The sequence below is a fragment of the Staurois parvus genome, unplaced genomic scaffold, assembly GCF_062004578.1.
Source record: "Staurois parvus isolate SC_StPar_1 unplaced genomic scaffold, SC_StPar_1.0 ptg000056l, whole genome shotgun sequence".
Classification (NCBI taxonomy): Eukaryota; Metazoa; Chordata; class Amphibia; order Anura; family Ranidae; genus Staurois; species Staurois parvus.
Window position 1 is genome coordinate 281,300 of NW_028317852.1, and position 21,661 is coordinate 302,960.

General features: G+C 39.4%; 1 protein-coding gene across 1 annotated transcript in view; it reads left to right on the plus strand.

Annotated features, from left to right (window-relative positions):
* Positions 1 to 21,661, plus strand: part of TSPAN2 (tetraspanin 2) — a 226,621-nt gene that overhangs the window by 78,012 nt on the left and 126,948 nt on the right. The window contains exon 2 of the mRNA XM_089668119.1: positions 9,436 to 9,541. Within this exon, the coding sequence (XP_089524245.1) occupies positions 9,436 to 9,541 (106 nt within the window). The remainder of the gene's footprint in view (positions 1 to 9,435; positions 9,542 to 21,661) is intronic.

Genomic DNA, 21,661 nt, shown 5'->3' on the forward strand with positions numbered 1-21,661 from the left:
TCACACCTAAGCTAATCTCAACACATACTGCTGTGTCTGCTGTGTTTGCTTCTACTGTCTGTATTTCTCTGAAACAGTCTGAAATAGTTAATAATTTACCACTTTTCAGTGCATTCTGGGTATTTGGGAGGTTCTCCTGTGCTTATCTTTAAAAAACGCTTCTAAACAAAAACGCGTATAAACACATTATGCAAACGCGGCTAAACAGACTTTTTTTAACCTACGTTTTCCAGCAGTCAGTTTCCATCGTTCAGAAGTGTCCCATGTACATTGGGCCTAACTGTTATTACAGGTACTTATATAGCACCATCAATTTACGCAGCGCTTTACATATATATTGTACATTCGCATCAGTCCCTAACCCTCAAGGGGCGTACAATCTAAGGTCCCTAACTTACTTTCATATATACACATACAAGGGCCAATTTAGACAGGAATCAATTAACCTATCAGCATGTCTTTGGAGTGTGGGAGGAAACCCACACAGGCACAGCGAGAACATGCAAACTCCAGGCAGGTGGTACCGTGGTTGGGATTCAAACCAAAAACCAGAGTAGTGCTAGGCGGACATGCTAACCATTTTGGCACTGTGCTGCTCAAAAACCTGAAGCGGAATACCAGGCTTCTGTTATGACTGCCTGTACATTGCCCATTATTAATCCAGACACCCGTCCCAGGCGGTGCTTGCGAAATGCAAGGCCGGTCAGGGTAGGGTTGCTGTTAGAAATCACAGGGCCTAGTACAGCCTACCTGAAAGGCCCCCCCAAAAAAATAAAATCAAACGATTGTCACATGTGAGGTTGCCTTTTATTTGACATATTGTGAAGTTTAGAGGATACTACTTTGATCAGCCTATTCTAATCTAAATAGATAATAACTATTTGAGTATTGCAAAGCTTTTATCAGTAAAGCTGATAAGTCTGAATCCCACACAACAGAGCTAGACCCAGCTATGCCAAACTGGACTTGATTTGTCTTCCAGGTTATATGACTGATCCCCGCTGTCCTCTCCCCTTCACTAAGCCTATCAGAATGCTCTTGTGTAGCCATTACAGGGCATCCCTGATGTCATTACATCACAGATGCCCGTGATGGGTGGAGACCGTACATGTATGTCTGTACCTCCTAATTGGACAGCATTTGAAAATGAGAGTTTCCATTTGAAAATGCAAGTATTCTCCCTTCCTGATTGATTCCTGATTACTTGAGAGAAGCTGTCAAAATTTTCCAAGGATCATGGAAGATGTAGTTCTGTTGTGTGCCACACCTCAATTTAAGGTGGGGTGACATACAGCACATCAAAAATCCCTCCTCCAGGCTGATGGACATTGATGAAAAAATAGGCAACCTAAAAACTATTTTTGGTAAATTCTTCAAATGATTTATATCCAGTATTATATATATATATATATATATATATATATATATATATATATTTATTTATTTATTTTTCTTTGCGATTTGATTAAACATTGGAAACAGAGGTTTACTGTAATATGAAAATCATGTTCCTCTTGGAGTTCTGTGGGAAACAAGCAGGCATAAAAACAGGTTGGCTCTGAGGAAGAGGCTGTGTCCTCGAAACGTGTTAGCCAGTTGGTCATCCAGGGTTCCATCGTATGGACTCAGATGCTGTTTGAATCGAACATCAGTGTGATATGCCTGTGTTTTTTATGTCCATTGTGAGTATGATACTTACTTTGTTCTCTCAGTAAATACTTTTAAACGATAATGCACTAGGTCGGTGCACCCTCTTTTTATTTTTTTCCATTTGCATTTGCATTTTATAAAAACAAATGTATGTAGCCACAGTGTACAAATACTTAACAACACTGTACCAGAAACAGTACATGTTTGACAAATACAAATACTGAATACAAGTGATTGTTTATAGTATGTCATTTTATGACACATTTTTATACCATGGTTTTGGCAGTGTACAAAGATTTTTTTCCAATTTAAAATGTTTATTTTTATTTTACCTTTACACATACTGTAAACCATTACAGACGACCCAAATGTGCACAATTTTAACTCGGCACAGTAGATAATAAATAAAACACTGACCATTTTACTGATGTTTTATGTTCAATAAGAAAAAATGTACAAAGGTGCATAGCTTAAACGTTGTTTGTATAAATATAGAATGATTTTTAGCACTTGAAATATTTTTTTCCACATGGAATTTTTTTGCCATTTCTGTTTTTTATACACTCAGGGATTCTTTTTGCCAGCAATTGTTAGTACATTTTAAGAAATATTGGGGAATCATTTAGAGAAAATTCATTATTATTATTATTCATTATATGTGCGTATAATGTTAAAAATTTAAAATCTAGAAAAAAGTGTCACCAGCTAAAATATTAGGAAGAAATGCCAGGAAAGGCGTTAAATATGTGGAGTGTGTTACTTTGGTTAATAAACTTGCACAGGATATACAGTAGTCTAAAAAAGCTTAAATTATGTACTAAAATAATAAAATGTATTCAAATATGAACTTTTTTGCCAGATTTTTTTCTGTACAGCGTTCTTGTGATTTATATAAGTCGCTATCATTTGTTAGGACCAGCTTTGCTGCTCACTTTGTTAACTTACAGCATACTATAAAGTAATGGAGCCTTGACTGGTTTTGAGAGCTAGCTGCACTCTCTGAGTACTGCTGTATAAGGTATGAAAGGAAACAAAAACATTTTTTAAAAAAAGCATTTTATCACAGACTCCGGCTTTAGTTGAGAATCACCTTATATAATAAATATTTCCAAAACAAAAGCACTGACCAAGGATTAAAGCACAGCATGTGCATCTCTGGTTGAATTGAGGCCCCCTGTGTAGTGAAGTGTCCTTTCTATCATAGAGCTTGGTTCGTTATACTTTGTCTTCATAAATTAGAAAAAAAAAAAACCAGGACATTCATCTTGATGAAATAAGAAAAGTCAGGCTGAAGTGTTTGCTGCTGCAGATGAAAGCACGTGCACTTGGGCAGCCTTATGAAGTCGGAAAGACTGGCAGAGACTAGTGGAAAACACAAAAATCGCATGCACATCTTTTATTTTGCAGCCACTGACTACAAGGCGTGGTGCAGACTTGTAATTATAGGATACCCTGATGATGCTGGAAATTCTGAAAACAAAATGACCTAAGGTTTCTGGAAAGTCATCGTAGCTTTGACAATATCAGTGCCCCTAGTGATATCATCTGAAAGCCACAGGCGTTAAATTTAGATGGATCATGTGTTGGATTCTTTGTTTTTTAATTAAAAAACAATAAATTGAAAAAAAAAAACGTGCCTAATATGTTGTAAATTACGTGTAAATTTTGATTTCTATTACTGACTTTTAAATATTAATAATTTTGGTGAATTTTATCATTACGAAGTGAAAGCATTTTAAGAGGGAATTTCAGTAATATAATGCACTTGTAGTAATTATCATGTAAAAAAAACAGTAAAACAGTAATTACAGTATTACAGTAAGAAATACAGTGAAGCCTGGCTGGCTGTTATGGGTTACTGCGGTTTGCACATCATTATTGCTCTATAAAATACGCCTTATTATGTTCCCTTCTGCTTTCCTTCTGCTATCCTGACCAACAGGCATTGGATAATTACTATATATTATAACTACCATACAACCCTGTATTGGAGGGAATTGTAGTCTTTATCTTTATTTCATTTTTTTCAGAAAACTGACATTGCGGTTGCTTTTTACATGCTGAGTGCAGGGGCACATCTACTTATTTAATTGTTTTCTTAGGAAAACAGTCTGATTTAAAGCAGAACATCTGATAGATTAAAAAATATGTAAATTAATGCTGCACTGTATATATCAAAACATAATTTAAATATAAAAATATTTCTAAATGCAAGCAGTGTAAGTACCAGAATTGACTTGACATCATGATCTTGCAATCTCCTGTACAACAGAACATATTAGGTGAGAGATAAGCTCCCCAGTACGCTGCTTTTTCTTCTTTATTGTCCAGTCCCAGGTTGAGGTAGGATCATAGCCTGTAAGGCAGGCCATAGATGATACCTATTTCTTTCTTTCCACCATGTGATGCCATTTTCTTTCCATATACCATAGGTAGAAGGAAAGAAAATAGCTCTATTCCCCCATCAACACAGTAAATGTCGATGGGGGAATGCCTCACGCTATTGTGTGCCGAAAGGCAGAACACGAGGGAGATTTACTGAAACTGGTGAACTCAGTATCTTGTGCAGCTGTGCATGGTAACCAATCAACTTCTAACTTCCTTCTGTTCAATTAAGCCTTAACAATAAAACCTGGAAGCTGATTGGTTTCTGTGCAGAGCTGCACCAGATTTTGCACTCTCCAGTTTTAGTAAATAGCCCCCACAGTGATCACTGTTGAAGAGTATAGCCACTGGTATTAATCACATTTAAAAAATTGGACAGGCTGGATGTACTGAAGTCGACCAATGGATCGACTTCAGTACAACCAGCCTGCCCATAGATGGATCAAATTTTGGCTGGTCCCTGCTGAACCATACCTTATTTCTGACAAATTTGGGTGGTTACACAGTGGACATTTTCCATTGCCATTGCGCTCTTGCTGGGCTTCCAATGGGTGCCTGTGCCTTTAAGTAGGCATACCTACTTTTAATTTATCCATCGCTATATATAATCCAGTGTGAAGACTCTAAATTATCAACGTTAGGACCACACTTTACGGAGGCCTTGATAAGGCAGTGTGGCTTCCACATATATGTGCAAATGTGTGCAACTAAAACTTCCATTTTTTAACGTAAAGTGTTAAGACAGTGCCATTTTGTTTTATTTCATGGCTAGCTGGTAAATGTACTGGAAGACATTTTGCTTGTGCTGTGCAAAGCCATTCCATGTGCACCTTACTTCAAAATCTAGTTATAAATAGGGGTGGTTGCCATTTTTGTACAGCTTAATGTACAGTACATATCTTCCTGAATACATAATAGCATCGTGCTTCAGTACTCCTGTCAAGGGAAGCAAACTGACTCTTAGGAGGAATTATGCAAATATCAAAATGCATTCAGAGAAGCTCACAGTGTGCAGTGAAATTTGAGTCTCTTCAGAATTCCCCATAGGTGTTCAATTTGGTTCAGATGTAGAGACATACTTGGCCACTGAATCGCTTTCACCCTGTCCTTCTTCAGAAATGCAACATTGGCCTTAGATGTGTGTTTTGGATCATTGTCATGTTGTACAACAACCAAGGGTACGGAGTGATGGTAGCATCTTCTGTTGCAATATAGAGCAGTAGAGCAGTACATCTAGGAATTTATGATACCATCAATGAAATGAAGATCCCCAATACCAGCAGCACTCATGCAACCCCACAGAAGGACACTGCCACCAGCATGTTTCATTGTTGGAACCATGCATTTTTCTTTGTACTCCTTACCTTTGTGAAGCCATATATTTTTGAAGCCATCAGTTCCAAAAACATTTATCTTGGTCTCATCACTCCAGAGTACAGAGTTTCAGTAGTCTTCTTCTTTTTCAGCATGGGCCCTGGCAAATTCTAGGTGGGCTTTTTTGTGCTTGGGCCTTAGGAGAGGCCTCCTTTGTGAATGACACCCATGCATGCTATTCCCCTGCATTGTACAACGTACTGTATCACAGGAAACAATCACCTTAGTTTGGCTTTCTACTTCTTTAGCTGATCGCAGTGAACTTGCATGACAATTTTCTTCAACGCTTCTCATTAGAAGACGCTCCTGTTGAGGTGTTAACTCCTATGGATGCCCTGGACGTCTCTGTGAGATCGTTGCAGTTCCATCTTTAAATGTTTGTATCACTTTTGCTACAGTATTCTGACTGATAAATAAAGCTTTGCTGATCTTCTTGTAGTCTTCACCTTTCTTGTGTAAAGAAATTATTTTCTTTCTCAGGTCTTGTGACATTTCTCTTCCATGTGGTGCTATTGCTGACAGCATGGAATGGGAAGGGATATTCTTTGTTAAGTAACGCTCTTTTATAATCAACTGTCTGCTGGACACCTGTCTAATGAATATTTAGACTCATCTGTAGTTGAATTCTTGTTAATTAGGATTTTGTTGTCTAAAATTTAGCTTTGCTCCTAAGACGTTCATTGGGGTGTATTCATTTTTGCAACATGGCCTTGGATTAATTTGTTAGGAAAAATACTTTTTTGTGTGTGAAAATTAACAAATCTTGTTTGCAATCAATGGCTGGCATTTGTGGGAGTATTTTGTGGTATAGTGCCCACAATAGAAAATGTTGATTCTGAAATGAAAGTAAAGTCTGTTGGTGTGTACTTATTTATGCTGATCATTGTATTTTGTTTCAGTGGGAGGCCATAGTTGAGTAATGCTCAATTACTTCTTCCCACTGACACCAATGATGGGCCATTATTCCTCCCACTGACACCAACAATGAGCCATTATTCCTCCCACTGACACCAATGATGGGGCACTATTTCCCCCACTGACACCAACAATGGGCCATTATTCCTCCCAATGACACCAATGATGGGACACTATTACCCCTACTGACACCAACAATGGGACCTAATTTCTGCCACTGACACCAGCAATGGGCTGTTATTCCTCCCACAGACACCAATGATGGGACACTATTCCTTCCATTGATGCCAACACTGGAGTACTATTCCTCCCACTGACACCAATGATGAGGCACTATTCATCTCTCTAATACCAAAGATGGGACATTGTTTAGTCCCACTAATGCCAAAATATTTTCTACTCCCACTGGCCACAGTCTGGCCCCTAAAGTCTGAAAGACAGTAAACTGGCCCTTTGTATAGAAAGTTTGGAGACCCCTGGACACACACTATCAGAAAATCATACAAAAAATACCGCTTTCAAACTGATCGTACGATAACCTGATCGTTACTACACAGCTTTCTTCTGAAATTAATCAAAAGGACAAGCACAAATGTTTTTCTTGTACGATACCAGATCATAAAATTTTTGTTTAATCAGTACAAATTTTGTCCTACTGTAAAATACAATACAAATACAATATATTACATCACTTCCTAATTTTTATTCTGTCATACAAGAATTTTAGTAACTTTAGTAACCTCTTAACTTTCGATATGAGACTAGCATCCCAAAAAAATTGATGATCATTTGTCCGATATTCTCATTGTGTGTACGGAGCCAGGGGCGGACTGACAACTCATGGGGCCCCCGGGCAATAGGGGATCATGGGGCCCCTGTGTCCTTGCCCAAACTCAAAAAATCCTGTGAAAAAGGTACCAGGGGCATCTCATGGGGCCCCCTACTGACCCCGGGCCCTCGGGCAGTGCCCAAGTTTCCAAATGGTCAGTCCGCCCCTGTACGAGGCTAAGGCTGGCCATAGATGGATCATTTTGTTTCATCCAGCCAGCCAGCTTAATGGAAATAAAAATGAATGGATTTCTCCATCCACACAATCAAGGTGGACAGAGGAATCCTTCCCACTGAGACATTGTGTTTTGCCAGCAGGGACTCTCCACTGTCAGAATTCGCTGATTAAGAAAAATTTTCCAACTAGATCTTTCAGCAGAAGATAATCATTAGATCGACTTGTGTCGAATGGGGGGCATCCACATATGGATCCAAATCTGGCCAGTCCCTGCTGAACCAACTGAATTTTGATTTATCTATGGCCAGCTTTACTAAAAGCTGTACATTTACTGTGGCGGGGCGGCACATGCAGGCTCAGTCATGTATATATACGTGAATGTGCCTGTTCTGGTTTAGAAACATGCAATCTGCGCCCTGGAGCCAGTAACCGGGTATCGTATGATCGCTATGATTGGTCATAGTGATCACATGATAACAATGTAAACAACCTGTCATGCGTGGCTTTCTGTTGATTAACATCTTGGTTACTGTTGTGATCTGTGATAGGCCCACAGCAATCACATGGCACCTGTACCATGTCACCACCACACCAGTCATATGATGGGGCGGCACAGTGGCTTAGTGGTTAGCACATCTGCCTTGCAGTAAATGGGTTACAGGTTCAATTCCTGACCATGGCGCCTCCTGTGTGGAGTTTGCATGTTCTCCCTGTGCTTGTGTGGGTTTTCTCTGGGTACTCTGGTTTCCTCCCACACTCCAAAGACATGCTGGTAGGTTAATTAGCTCCTGTCTAAATTGGACCTAATGTGTGAATTTAGGGACTGATGTGAATGTACAATATATAGTATGTAAAGCACTGTGTAAATTGACAGTGCTATATAAGTACCTGAAATAAATATGATGATACTGCACTAATGCCAAATTTTAAGAAACTAAAATTGTGACAAAAAATTACAACTTCAAAAACTTACTGTGCCTCTTGGTAAATACCTCAGACTGTTTACTTTCCAAAAAAGGGTGATTTGGGTGGTATATGTACTGTTCTGGCATTTTAGTGCCTCAAGAAATGAGATAGACCATCAGTACATCAGGACTGATCTATTTTTACATATATAAACCATAGTTTTGTAGACACTATAACGTTCACACAAACCAATTAATATATACTTATTGGGATTTTTTGTACCAAAGACATGTAGCAGGATACATGTATGCATAAATTTATGAAGAAATTTTATTTTGTTGGATATGTTGTATAACAGAAAGTCGAAGTAATTTTTTTCTAATTTTTGGTCTTTTTTTGTTTATATAATTAAAATTTTAAAAACCCAGTGGTGATCAAATACCACCAAAAGAAAGCTCTATTTTAGCTTAATTTGCATACAGTGTTGCATGACTGTGCAATTGCCAGTTAAATTAGTACAGTGCTGAATAGCAAAAAATGGCCTGGTCATAAGGGGGGTAAAACCTTCTGGACCTCAAGTGGTTAAAGCCCTTTCACACTGCCTCACTGCGGTTTGGACAGCACTGGTGCAGCACAATGTCCACGCAGTTTTTGTGCGGGTTATCCGCACTTTTCCATAGACTTCTATTAGATTGGGACTTTTTGGTGCATTTTCTGAAAGCTCACCAAAAGTCCTGTATGCTGCATCTTTGGTGAACTTTCAGAATATGCACCAAAAAACTCCTTATCTAATGGAAGTCTATGGGAAAGCTCAAATAACCTGCACAAAAACTGCGCTGCACCTACGCTGCTGCCAAACCGCAGCACAGTAATGTGAAACTGCCCTAAGCCTTCATTGGCCTCTTAAAGCACAAGAATAATATGCAAATGCCATTGGACCCCATCCAGTCTCATGAGCCTGGGATCATAGGTGTTGCTTCTATGTTTGTTTATTGCAGATCTGATCATTTTGTACGCTGACTGCAGGTAGTTTTTGGAGTTGGCATATGGGGCTTCTTTATTTGCCATTTTATTATGTATCTGAAATGTGTAGGTTCATTTAGTTAAACACTTTGACTGCATTAAAGATGTAATTAAAGCTTTGGTTTTATAGACTGTAATAATAATTTTATTTACTCACATTTCTGCCTCATTTGCAGCTGGCAGGATCCGCAATAGTAGCTGTTGGCTTGTGGCTTCTGTTTACTGGGAACATGAAAGAATTGAGCGATGGTGATGAAGAGGTGTATGTATTCTTTTTTGTTGGTAAGTGGAACATAATTGGATTTTAACATCTTTCCATCTGTTACATTGCGTTGTATTGTACATCATACTATTTTCCTATTGTTTATATGTTGGGAGAGACAAGTCTTTTACAACCAATAAATAGTAGCAAGTAACTGATCATGCAATTTAACAATTCTCCTTGGTGGCCTTACCAGATCCATTTTACTTTTTGTCAAAGTAAAATGGATCAAAGTAATTTGGATCATCCTTGCTCTCCTAATTCACTTTATCACTCTGTGTACATATACATGCCCTTATAGATGCATACTCCTAATCCATGGTATGCCACACGCAGGTACACATTGACATGTCAGTATTACGTATACTGGTTAGGTGGCCTTCCTAGACCTTCTTACTGCCCATTATGGAGTCTAATTCTTATTCTCAGGTGTGTTCTCTAGGTTCTGCTTTGACAGTGAATTGAGACTTGTGTTGACTTACAGATCTTGATGTCTGTCTCACCTTCCATTTGTAGTTTATTTGCATTTGACAGTTGCCTGGAGTTTCCTCTGTATTTCATTTTAACTTTTTCATCTGAGTACTCTTTTTGACTTTGCTTGGGCTCAATAGCAGCTTTCATTTCATCTCAGTATAAAAACCCTTAAGAGATAGAGTTCCTCCTGCGCTTCTATGTAAGTGATAAATATAATAATATATATATAATAAGCTGCTACCACTCAAACCTGAACCTTATAAGTGAATGTGCAAAATTGTAAAATTAGTGTAGCGCTAAATTAAATAAATACATATACCATAAATATACAAATTAATGTAAATAACTATTAAATAAATATAAAATAATCTGATCCAATCTGGATCTAATAAGTGCCACATAAACACGTGATAAGAACAACGTGAGATAACAAATGGTCCTTAATAATGGACCCTGTGTGTGGAACAAACATCAACACCAACCCCCCCAAAATTCCCTAATGGGGATCAACAAATACACACAGACTAGTGCAAAGCAACCGTGAGTCCCAATATTTGGGGAATAAATCAACTTGTTCAAAGTGACAAGTGCTAGAATATACAAAATATAAAACACTCAAAGAACTTAAGTGAATAAATATTCCAATAAATAGAGTGAAACATAAATAAAAAAAATGTTCATGAAAGTCCACAAAAGGTTTAATGTATAAGACATGATCCAATAAAAAAAAAATTAATATAACGCATGCAGGTGATGAGGTGAATGTGCGTTCACACCAACGGTGAAATGCTCAAATGGCTAAATTGCCCCCTCGCCTCCTTATTATGACCCACTGGGCCAGGCGCTTTCAGAATCACCCCAGGATCCTTCACAGGCAGTATCTGGTTACTGGATGGTATCCATAAGGAATCCCCCTCAATGGTGACACTTACTCATCTCAGGTCTCCTCCAGATAAAGGTAATTACAACACAGCTCAAACTCCCATCCGGATCCAGTACTTGATTGTGGTGGCTGCGTCCATTTTCATTTTTCAGACTATACACATTTTCAGCATCTTGAGTATACAGTCCAGTTTTCAGGACGAAGGTGTTGCAACTTTTAAAAATCCATCATTCTATACTTCAGCTTGCATGGGACAGACTTCATTTAATGACAAACAAGACTGCAAATCTAAACTAGGTCCCGGGCAGCCTCTTCTCTCTCCTCACCGTCCGGGCTCAGCACACTGCATAGGACGGAGCGTTGCTCTCTGAACTTGCCCGCACGGCGTTCCTGCCAACTTACAAAAGTTGGCAGGAGCGCCATGCAGGCAAGTTCAGAGAGCAATGCTCAGTCCTATGCAGTGTGCTGAGCCCGGACGGTGAGGAGAGAGAAGAGGCTGCCCACACTCAAAGCACACCCAAAAAAGCCTATAAAAAGGTACCAGGGGCATTTCATGGGGCCCCTACTGATCCCGGGCCCTCGAATGGTCAGTCCGTCCTTGTTTATAAATATATGTTAAAAGGGTAAAAAAAATTAACGAACAAAAACAAAAAAAGTTAGTTATTAGTTAATAAAATAGAAACTAACAAAAAAAATCAGCAGGAAAATAATAGCTGAATGAAGGAGAATAAGGAGATAATTAGGACTTATTAGCATAAACTAAGGGTTAATAAGGGGTTAAACAGAGGAACATTTAATTTAAAAAAAGAAACCAAAACACTTTTTGTATACTTGCCCTACAGAGGATTTACTCCCCTTCCTGACCAGGCCATTTTTTGCGCTCTAGTGCTGCGTTACTTTAGCTGACAATTGCATGGTCATGCAATGCTGTACATAAATGAAATTTATGTCATTTTTTCCCCACAAATAGAGCTTTCTTTCATGGTATTTGATCACCTCTGCAGTTTTTATTTTTTTGCGCTATAAACAAAAAAAAGACAATTTTGAAAAAAAAACAATATTTTGACTTTTTGCTATAAAACATATCCAATAAAAAAATTAAAAAATCACTGTATACTGCTACATGTCTTTGCTAAACAAAAAATCCCAAAACAAAATATATGTAAATTAATTGATTTACATGAAAGTTATAGTGTCTACAAGTAGTGGTCTATATACTGAAATTTTTATTTTTATATTTTTTATACTAGTAATGGCAGCGATCAGTGACTTACAGCGGGACTGTGGGACTGCAGTGGGCATTCTGACACTGGGTGGGAAATAACTACCGCTGACATCCCCAGTGACACTAATACAGTGATCAGTGCTAATAAAAAGCATTGACACTGTTCTAATGACACGGGGCAGGAAGAGGTTAACGTTTGGGCGATCAAAGGGTTAACTGTGTGCTGTGCAGAGAAATACAAAGCAGCATGTCCTTGCTGGCAGGGGGAGAGACCTGTGTTGTTTACACACAGGTCTCTCCCTTGTCAGCTCTACACGGTGATTGCCGGGTGCCAGCGGGGAATCTCCGGCCTGGACCCAGTGATTGACATCCCTAGCTGCCAATGGTGGCGTGGGTGGGGCGCTTGCGCCCCCTACCTGGAACTGCGAATCACGTGTATATACAGAATTTTGTGCAGTCCTACCGACCTGTAGCAGCACTTCTACTATAGAGCAGAGGGCAATCAGTTAATCCCTTTGATCTGTAGATGAATTAGATACAAAATGAAACAATGCTTCTTTTTGAGCAATGTTATTGATAAACATTGCCAGACCGATTTCCTCTGACAGCTCCAGCTGTCAGACCTTTCTCTGTGTACTTGGCAATGCCACTTTGTTTCATCAGAACTGAATTGCCTAGTACTGGGACAGGGGAGGTCCTGGCAGCAGGGCAGAAGGACTGGATGTGTTACAGATGCCCTGTGTACAATGATGACATTTTTTTGGGCGTGCCTAACATATCCAGAGTCTGCAACTGGTTAAAGTGCATTTTGTTGTTTGCAGGAAACCATACCACATTGTAAGTGCATTATACTGATTTTCCATAAATGTGATTCAAAATAAATGCCACACAGCAAACCACTCATGTATTTCCATGTATCATGCCTTACCGTATGTTGCAGTAAAACACACATTACCACAATGTACTAATTTCAAAGGGCCTTACCTTAAATGAAAACGCAAGTAGTAGAATTACGAGCATGCAAAATTTGTTCGTAATAAAATAATTTAATAGTTATCAAATGTTATTGCACATGAAGTATCTGTGCTGTATGCCTTGCATTGGCAAAACACAGGCTTGTTCTACGTTTTAATTGTTTATGGCTATCACTATATAAGGCATGGTTTACCTTTATTATTTACAGTTCGATCATATTATCAAATAACTTCTTGAAGTCTGAAGCTGGTAGATTAACATTCCTAGACACAGTGCCCCTTGCTCTGAAAATGTTAATTTACTCGGCATGTAGGTGAAACAGGATCACATACAGCTGTTTAGTTCCCATACAGTCACTGGCAGCCACAAATCTTAGACTATTGATTGGGAAATGGTCAGTGTGGTTTCCAATCATGCAATCACAATGACAAGCAATCATGGGGATCTCTGTATGTCTTTCAGGCATACCATTAGTGCAGAAAGGGAGAGAGGCACAGTGTTATCTTCAGGCTGCAATACAGTATATAAAAAAAACTATTTAATGAATTATTAACATACAATATTTCATTAAAACTGTTATGTGTAAAATAACCTCAAATTCATTTGTTGCCATTTGTCATGATATAAGAAAAAAAACTTGAATATGGCAATTATTAAAACATGTTCCAAATAAAAGCCGTATAAAGTATGTCCTTAATATAATAATATGGTATTACACCCAAACCCAAAATTGTAATATATTGCAGTTTACCAATCATTAGATATGGTGGCTGCATTAGTTTTCTTTTTTTAGGCTTTTCCCTCTGTTTTCACCTAGTGATCTGTCCAGTAACACAACTCCTGTATAAGAGCGCCTCCACTCTGGATGAAAGAGCACAGGGGGCACATTTAAACAGCAACATTTTCAAAGGAAAACAAGATGTTGGACTTTACTGGCATTAAAAGGGGACACACACACATATTTATATAAAAATCCAAATTTTATTTGTTGTACAAAAACAACTACTTAAAATCTCTGTAATTAAATTTAAAACCGGAGTTGATCAATATAGATTTCAATACTTCCTACTGCTGATTCACTCTACCACACAATAGCAATAAATATATCAAATATTGATTATATTGCATATACAACAGTGATCGTGGTGGTGAGTCCTCATGGGTCAACGTGTTTCTTTTATGCTTGCTCAGGACACATGCGATTACAGCAGAGGTTACTTTTTTGAGCGACCACAACGTGGGTGGTCCCCTTGGGTAGACTCTGAAACACATAGGGTGATAGGCTGATCAATCACAATAAATGTTGATCTGTTAGATCCCAATTAATAGTAGGGTCAGCTTGTTTATAATTGTATATGTAATGCTGAGGATAATAGTTGGCATACATATCAGTACCACTGGTGTATGAGATACAGTCCCTCTCAAAATATATAGAGGCTCCCAATAGTTGGATACATCATGGAAGAGGACAGAGCATTGTGACTTCCCATCTGTCTGACATTTATAATACATTTCATCCAACCAGCTGAAACTAACAGTGCCTCATCGGGACTCCACGTTGTGGATATACGCTCAAATAAATAAATCTAAATTTGGTCTGGACAAGTGACCTCTGGAAATAAAAAAATTGCCCCGTCACAAATAACACTAAACTGTCAAAATTTCCACTCACCTGCTCGCATTTGACGAGTGGAAATAACATGGGGGCGAATGTTATTGTTGGCTACTCCTTGCCCGTTATTGGCTGTTCCTGCACCTTCTATCACTCCCTTTTCTTTTACCTATCAATTGCACTGTATGAGGTTCTCCCGCCTCCTCCAGTAGTTGTGTCCTGTGGCTCGTCTAGCTGTCTGTATCCGATGGCCACTCCGGCGTCAGATGTTGCTATGGTGATGTTGGGCGCATGCGTACCCCCTCACACAACATCCTCTCTGCTCCCGGGACCGGAAGACAGACTTACCGGGATCCCAGAGAATGGAGACTGACTGGAGGTGCAGGCAGCTAGGGACCGCTCCATCTCACATCACATAGATTCACTGGAAGGCGTAAAGCACCTCCTGTCCTCACCAAGACCAGACCCTGCCCACTGCTGGCTGTCATGCACATCCTGCTGGCATGGAAGGTATTGTACTGAGCATCACACACCTTATCACACACAGCAGATGGGTACTGGGACAAGGAGGCACAGAAGGAACTGCAGACAGGGACAGGCTATAGGGGTCTCTCACACCCCCCCTCTCTATGACTCCCCTCCCTCTCTCTCACCCCTCCCCTCTCTTTCTCACCCCCTCTCTCTGACCCCCCTTCCTCTCTCTCACATACCCCCTCTCTATTTCTCACCCCCTCTCTCTGACCCCTCTGTCTCTCTCACCCCCTCACCCCTCTCTTTGAGATTGAGGTGCTTGGATTTCAGTCCATGGACACCTCCACCCTTAACTGAAAGTCCAAGGACCTCGGTGTCTCCACCACCATACAATAGTTCTACTTAATTCCTCCTCCACTGAAGCGTGCAGCATGTATGATGGTGGAGATGCTCAGATTCCCTGGATTCTCAGTTAAGGCTGGAGGTGTGCACACTTCAGTGTAGAAGGAATGAAGTGGGACTATTGCATGGTGGTGGAGACTCCAAGGTTCCCTGGATTTTAATTGGGAGTAGTAGGACCTTAACTTTGGTTTCAGTGGAAAGAATAACACATCAGCGTTTGCATCAGTGGGATGAATTATACCCTGTCATTGATATCAGTAAATGGAACAATGCCCCATGCTTGGTGTCAGTGGGAGGAATTGTGCCCCATGCTTGGTGTCAGTGAGAGGAATAGTGCCCATCATTGGTGTCTGTGGAAGGAATAGTGCCCCATCATTGGTGTTAGTGGGAGGAATAGTGCCCCATCATTGGTGTCAGTGGGAGGAATAGTGCCCCATCATTGGTGTCAGTGGAAGGAATAGTGCCCCATCATTGGTGTCAGTGGGAGGAATAGTGCCCCATCATTGGTGTCAGTGAGAGGAATAGTGCCCCATCATTGGTGTCAGTGGGAGGAATAGTGCCCCATCATTGGTGTCAGTGGGAGGAATAGTGCCCCATCATTGGTGTCAGTGAGAGAAATAGTGCCCCATCATTGGTGTCAGTGGGAGGAATAGTGCCCCATCATTGGTGTCAGTGAGAGGAATAGTGCCCCATCATAGGTGTCAGTGGGAGGACTAGTACTCCTATAACATAGCTTTATTATGTCAATTTAAACATAATAGCAATAGCTTAATAGCAATAGGGTGCAATAAGGCTTAGATTCTAAGCCTTATTGCACCCAATTGCTATTAAGCTATTGCTGTTATGTTTAAATTGACATAATAAAGCTATGTTATAATTGCAGTTTTTTTATATTTTGGGCTCTTTATTCTAAAGAAAAATGTAATGCCATAAGCTTTAAGGGGGCGTGGTTTAGGGCAGGGCTGGGGGTGGGGTTGGGGGATGGGGCGGGGTGGGGTTGGAGGTGTACCTGGGCAAGGTTGGGTGGGGCAACTGGTGGAGAGTAAGGTTTTTGCCTGGCTAGTAGGTCTAGACTCAACATTTTAAGCCCTGTATATATATATATATATATATATATATACACATACATATGTATATACATATATAAGTATCCATGTGTATGTACATACATACACATACGTATATTTTTATTGTACAGTTTTAATATATATATGCCTACTGAAATTTTCTGAATTGAAAGGTTGGACTGTTTATAGCCTGGTAAACCAGTAAGATGTTATAATGAACTAAGAAAGTGAAGGACATGTAGGGTGAGTGCAAGGAGGGGTGGTTCCAGACATCACCAACGGAAGAATTGTCAGCACACTTGTTATTTCCACCTGCAATGCTGGTAATGGCATTAGCAGAGTTTGGCTCGTAAGCCAGTTTTTGTAAACAGTGAAATGAAGCCAGCGGAAACACTTTCATGAAGTAGAGCAGCTTTGTTATTATGCTTGAATCTGCATGCTCAGTTTGTATTCCATAGTTCGCTGTTCCAGTAATATCTACCTTAGAAGGTTATTCTAAGATCAGCGATGTCATAAAAGATTAATTCAAGGCTGAAACAGGATGGAGACTGGTGCTGAAAATGGCAAGGCCCAGAGATATAGCTGTTTCCACTTTCCCTCTATTTATCACAGTGGTTTTTACCCATTTGTAAACAAGATTCTTTCATCAATATTAGAATCAAACAAGATTCTTCCAAAATCTGCTCTCCACTGGGAAAGTGCTTACCAATACTATTCATCCTATTTATCACTCACTAAATATAGGTTCACTCTGAAATTTGTCCAATATTCTGCCATTTTTACTTTGCACAGTGTGATGGACCACCTGGCACCCCGCATGGGTGCTTTCATCAGAGAACTGCTTCCTCACCACTGGGACACAGGACCAAGGTATTATAGTGGGGCACTGAACCCAAAAACTAGATGACACTAGCCTAGAACTGGAACTGTTTATTGAACAGAAATACATGTTTTTATACACTTTGGAAATAGGGGCAGTTGCCACATAAACAATAAAAATTAACATTACACATTGGAATAAACATCCCACAATGTTTAGGTAACGAGGTCAAGTTGACCCAAGACTAATCCCATCATATAGGAACCTCCAAGAGGACTAGCCAGCAGTGATCTAATTAACAGTAAGGCAATCAACATCCAGGCACCCAGGCCAGCCAGGAGCCCATCCCAGACAGCACAGCACCTCCAACTCTGAATACACAAATTGCATGCTGTCTTTTAGGTGTCTGGCCCCCACCTGTGCAATCTGTTCATCATGAGACAAAACTCATTTAATATTCCAACAGTCTGAAAAAGTGGAATTAATTTATCTTCATAGATTTCGTGAGGGAGCTTGTTGATATATATTTCTGTCCCAAGTGGAGGAGCTTCTCCAAACCAGTCTGCAAGAGGGCCACCATATTTCCTTTGACCATTAACCTATACAAGATTAATATTACACCTTTCCATTCACTCCAGTAGGGAAGCTTTATTGTCTTTATTTAGAGAATTAATCCAAGCCTTGCTCTCAGTGTTCATTAGGTTATTATCCATCATCACAGACTGATCTACTCTCTCCATGTTACTAGAAGCTGAACTGAGCTCTTTTCCCTGCTCTGACTAGCAGAAGCAGACAAATTCCCTGGTCTCCTTCATAGGCCTTAATCAGTGGGTAGAAGGCTAGCCTCTAGTTTGCTCCAGAAGTACCTGTCCCAGTTTGATCTGTCACACACATTATTCAAACTACTACCTGATTGAGGCCTCATTCACTTGGGGTCAGCATTCTCCATAAGCCAACAATCCAAACCAAAGAAACAAAAATTACACATTCTCTAATTTAGGCTACATTCACACCAGCGATTAGAGCCGGTGAGAACTGTAGTGGCAGTTCCTGCTCCAGATCTTAGCAGTTGTCAGCAAAAACAGCTAATTGTGGTTCTCAACCAGCGGCTATCTGCGGTGATTGTTGCTGGGTACGCACAAAGTGTGCATGCTATGTTGATATCTGCAGATATCAACAATCCTGTTGAGCAAAGCAAAGCAGACAGCTTAAATGCATACCCTGAAGCAAAGCAATATTTTAGCAACAGAGCCAAGGAGGTGATTAGTAAGCAGATGTGGCAAATCACAAGCATGGAGAGTATAGGCTGAAAGTAAATTGCATAAGTTCACAGCATAATATAATACAATATCACAGTATATCCGGGAAACATTAACTATTATAGTAGAACATCCATGTATGGCACATTACAGTTTATAGACAGGTCTGTCAATATTGTGCCTAGTGAGCCTCTTCCAGATCCATACATTGTTATGTATGGATGTTATGTATGTTATGACAGTAATCAAATCAGGTCAGATACTTACATGACATACTGTCATTGTCAGATGGATCAAGCATGTATTGGATCTTACCAACACCATAGAACAGTCTGCAGATAAAGGAATTGCAGAAAGCAGGATCGAAGAGTGGGTCCCCTGCTAATAAAACGTGTATCCTTAAAGTGTTTTACTGTGTATTGAGGCTTCGTCAGATTTCCATATGTGTCATATGTGTCATATGTGATTTCCATTAAGCCCATAATAAAAAGGTATAAAAAGAAAGGAAAATGTTACTGAGAGGTTAAATACAGCTGCCAGCACATCAGTTGACACAAATGACCCAATTGTGTCAATTGATTTTGTGAGTAATACACTCACAAAATCAGAAGAATAACAGCTCTTATCAGAAATATCAGTCATGGGGATCACATAGGTCAGTTCCTGGATCTTAATACACAATGAAGTCATGGGTTCAGGCTCCACCCAACACGTTTTGTCACAATTGGCATCATCCAGGACTTAGGAGCCTTGCTCAATCATTACTTCTTATACATAGATGGAATTCGGTGTGTGCTTCAAGCCTCATTTTAACTTACGTTATATGTGATCCCCATGATGGATATTTTTGATAAGCACTGTTATTCTTCTGATTTTGTAAGTGTATTACTTTTATAATAAAACCTTTTATCTGGCATTATTACACAATGTGGCTATGTTTAATGTTCCCTACACATGTTTATGAAATTGGATGCTGATCCATGACTGCCATGAACTTTTATATGCAACCTACATGGGAGTGTTTGATTCTGTGAGCAGAGATCAGTAGAAACCTATTGAGCTGGGTCCAGCTTACTGAAAGGTGGCTTTGGAATCACACAAGCTTGTTTGACTATATACTTATTGTATGAGAGTCCACTCACTCTGGTAAGCATGCATGGTTTTTAAAAGGTGTGGGACAACTGAGAGATTTTGTGGTGGATTGCCATATGCCAGGACCCCTATGGGGGCCTTTTTGATATTGGATCTTTGGATTACACTGTTCAACAGGTAAAAAGTTTTGGGCATAAAATTAGCTAATCTTACATAATTTTGGGGTGCTGAAAACAAAAATGACCCTAAAAAATGTTGATTGGCTCTAGTTTCCATGATATATTCACCCATCTAATGACGTAAGCCATTCAAAATTATGATGCAACTTCAGCTGCATATTGCGCAATTGATACTGGTGACCAATAGAAAATTGCATGTATACTGAGATGATGCAATATTAGCCTTTAATTGCATCACTTCACTGCATAAAAGCTGCAGTATCTGTAGCTGATTGTAGTTCGACAGCGTCTTTACATTTCGTTTTATGCTTATATAGGCTACTCAGTAATGCCTCGAACTTGTGTGAATAAAGCAGATAATTTCTGCTATATCTGCGGTGAAATAACTTTTATCTCACAAAAAAGGAGGATAACAGGAATGATTAAGAAAGCCTACAACTTGTATTTTGGCTGCAAGATAGGAGACCAGGACAAGAGCTGGGCACCACATATATGCTGCAATTCTTGTGGGACGGCACTGGAGCAATGGTTGAATGGAAAAAAGGCATCTATGCCTCTCGCTGTGCCAATGATTTGGAGAGAGCCAACAGATCATGTTAGTAATTGTTACTTTTGTATGGTGCCTCCAATTGTAAAAGGGCTAAATAAGAAGAAAAAGTTATCTGTGCACTATCCAAATATTCCATCGGCAATACGTCCAGTTCCTCATGGAGAGGGGCTACCAATTCCTAAAGCACCAGAATCCTTTGTGGTTGAGTCAAGTGAGGAAGAACCTGAAGCGTGTAGTCACGTGCAGTTGTAAGAGATAGCCCTTTCCTCGAATACAAGAGAAAAGCCAAGAGAAGCAAAACCGACACAAACTGAAGACAAAACTAGTGAGAATCCTAAGTATTAAAATGATTCAACTTAGCTTATGGCTATAATTTTTCTTGGTAATCCTATGCAATATATTATGCCATTTAGGCTTTGTTATGTAGTCAATATCACTTGCTTTATATTTGTGGAAAGACATCTATCTATATAATTATTGTGCATTATGTAGTCATTACGCCTATAGTAGAAAACTTTCCGTTTACAGAAAAACTAGAGCCAATTGACAAATTTCATTGTTATATTTGAACTCAGAATGTGAAATTCATTAAGAAATTAATCCTTTTGTTTCCAAAACTGGCAAAAAATAAAAATTTGTTGAACAGTGTTATCACTGCGGTGTGGACACTCTTTGAACTTTACTCATCACTTTGTTTCTTTTCATTTTCATTTTACAGTGACTTTTTATTCATATATATCACTTTATGTATATAATTTTATATTTCTATGGTTCACGTTTTAGTATCATATGTAGCGCTGCACTGCTTGTTATATACATATCAAAATAGGTAGACTAGTGTGTTCTTGGCCTACTTTCTCTGTCTGTTTTGGAAAAAACAGAAATGACAACAGTGAAAGTCATGTAGACCATATGTACCCCGCTGGAATGCAAAACCAGAAGTGATCATCTGGTTCCACTTCAATTTACATAGTTACATAGTTAATCTGGTAGAAAAAAGACACTAGTCCATCCAGTTCAACCAAAAATAAACACACCACACACACAAAACCTCCATATACACTATCCTATACCCACAGTTGATCCAGAGGAAGGCAAAAAAACCCCAATAAAGCATGATCCAATGTGCTC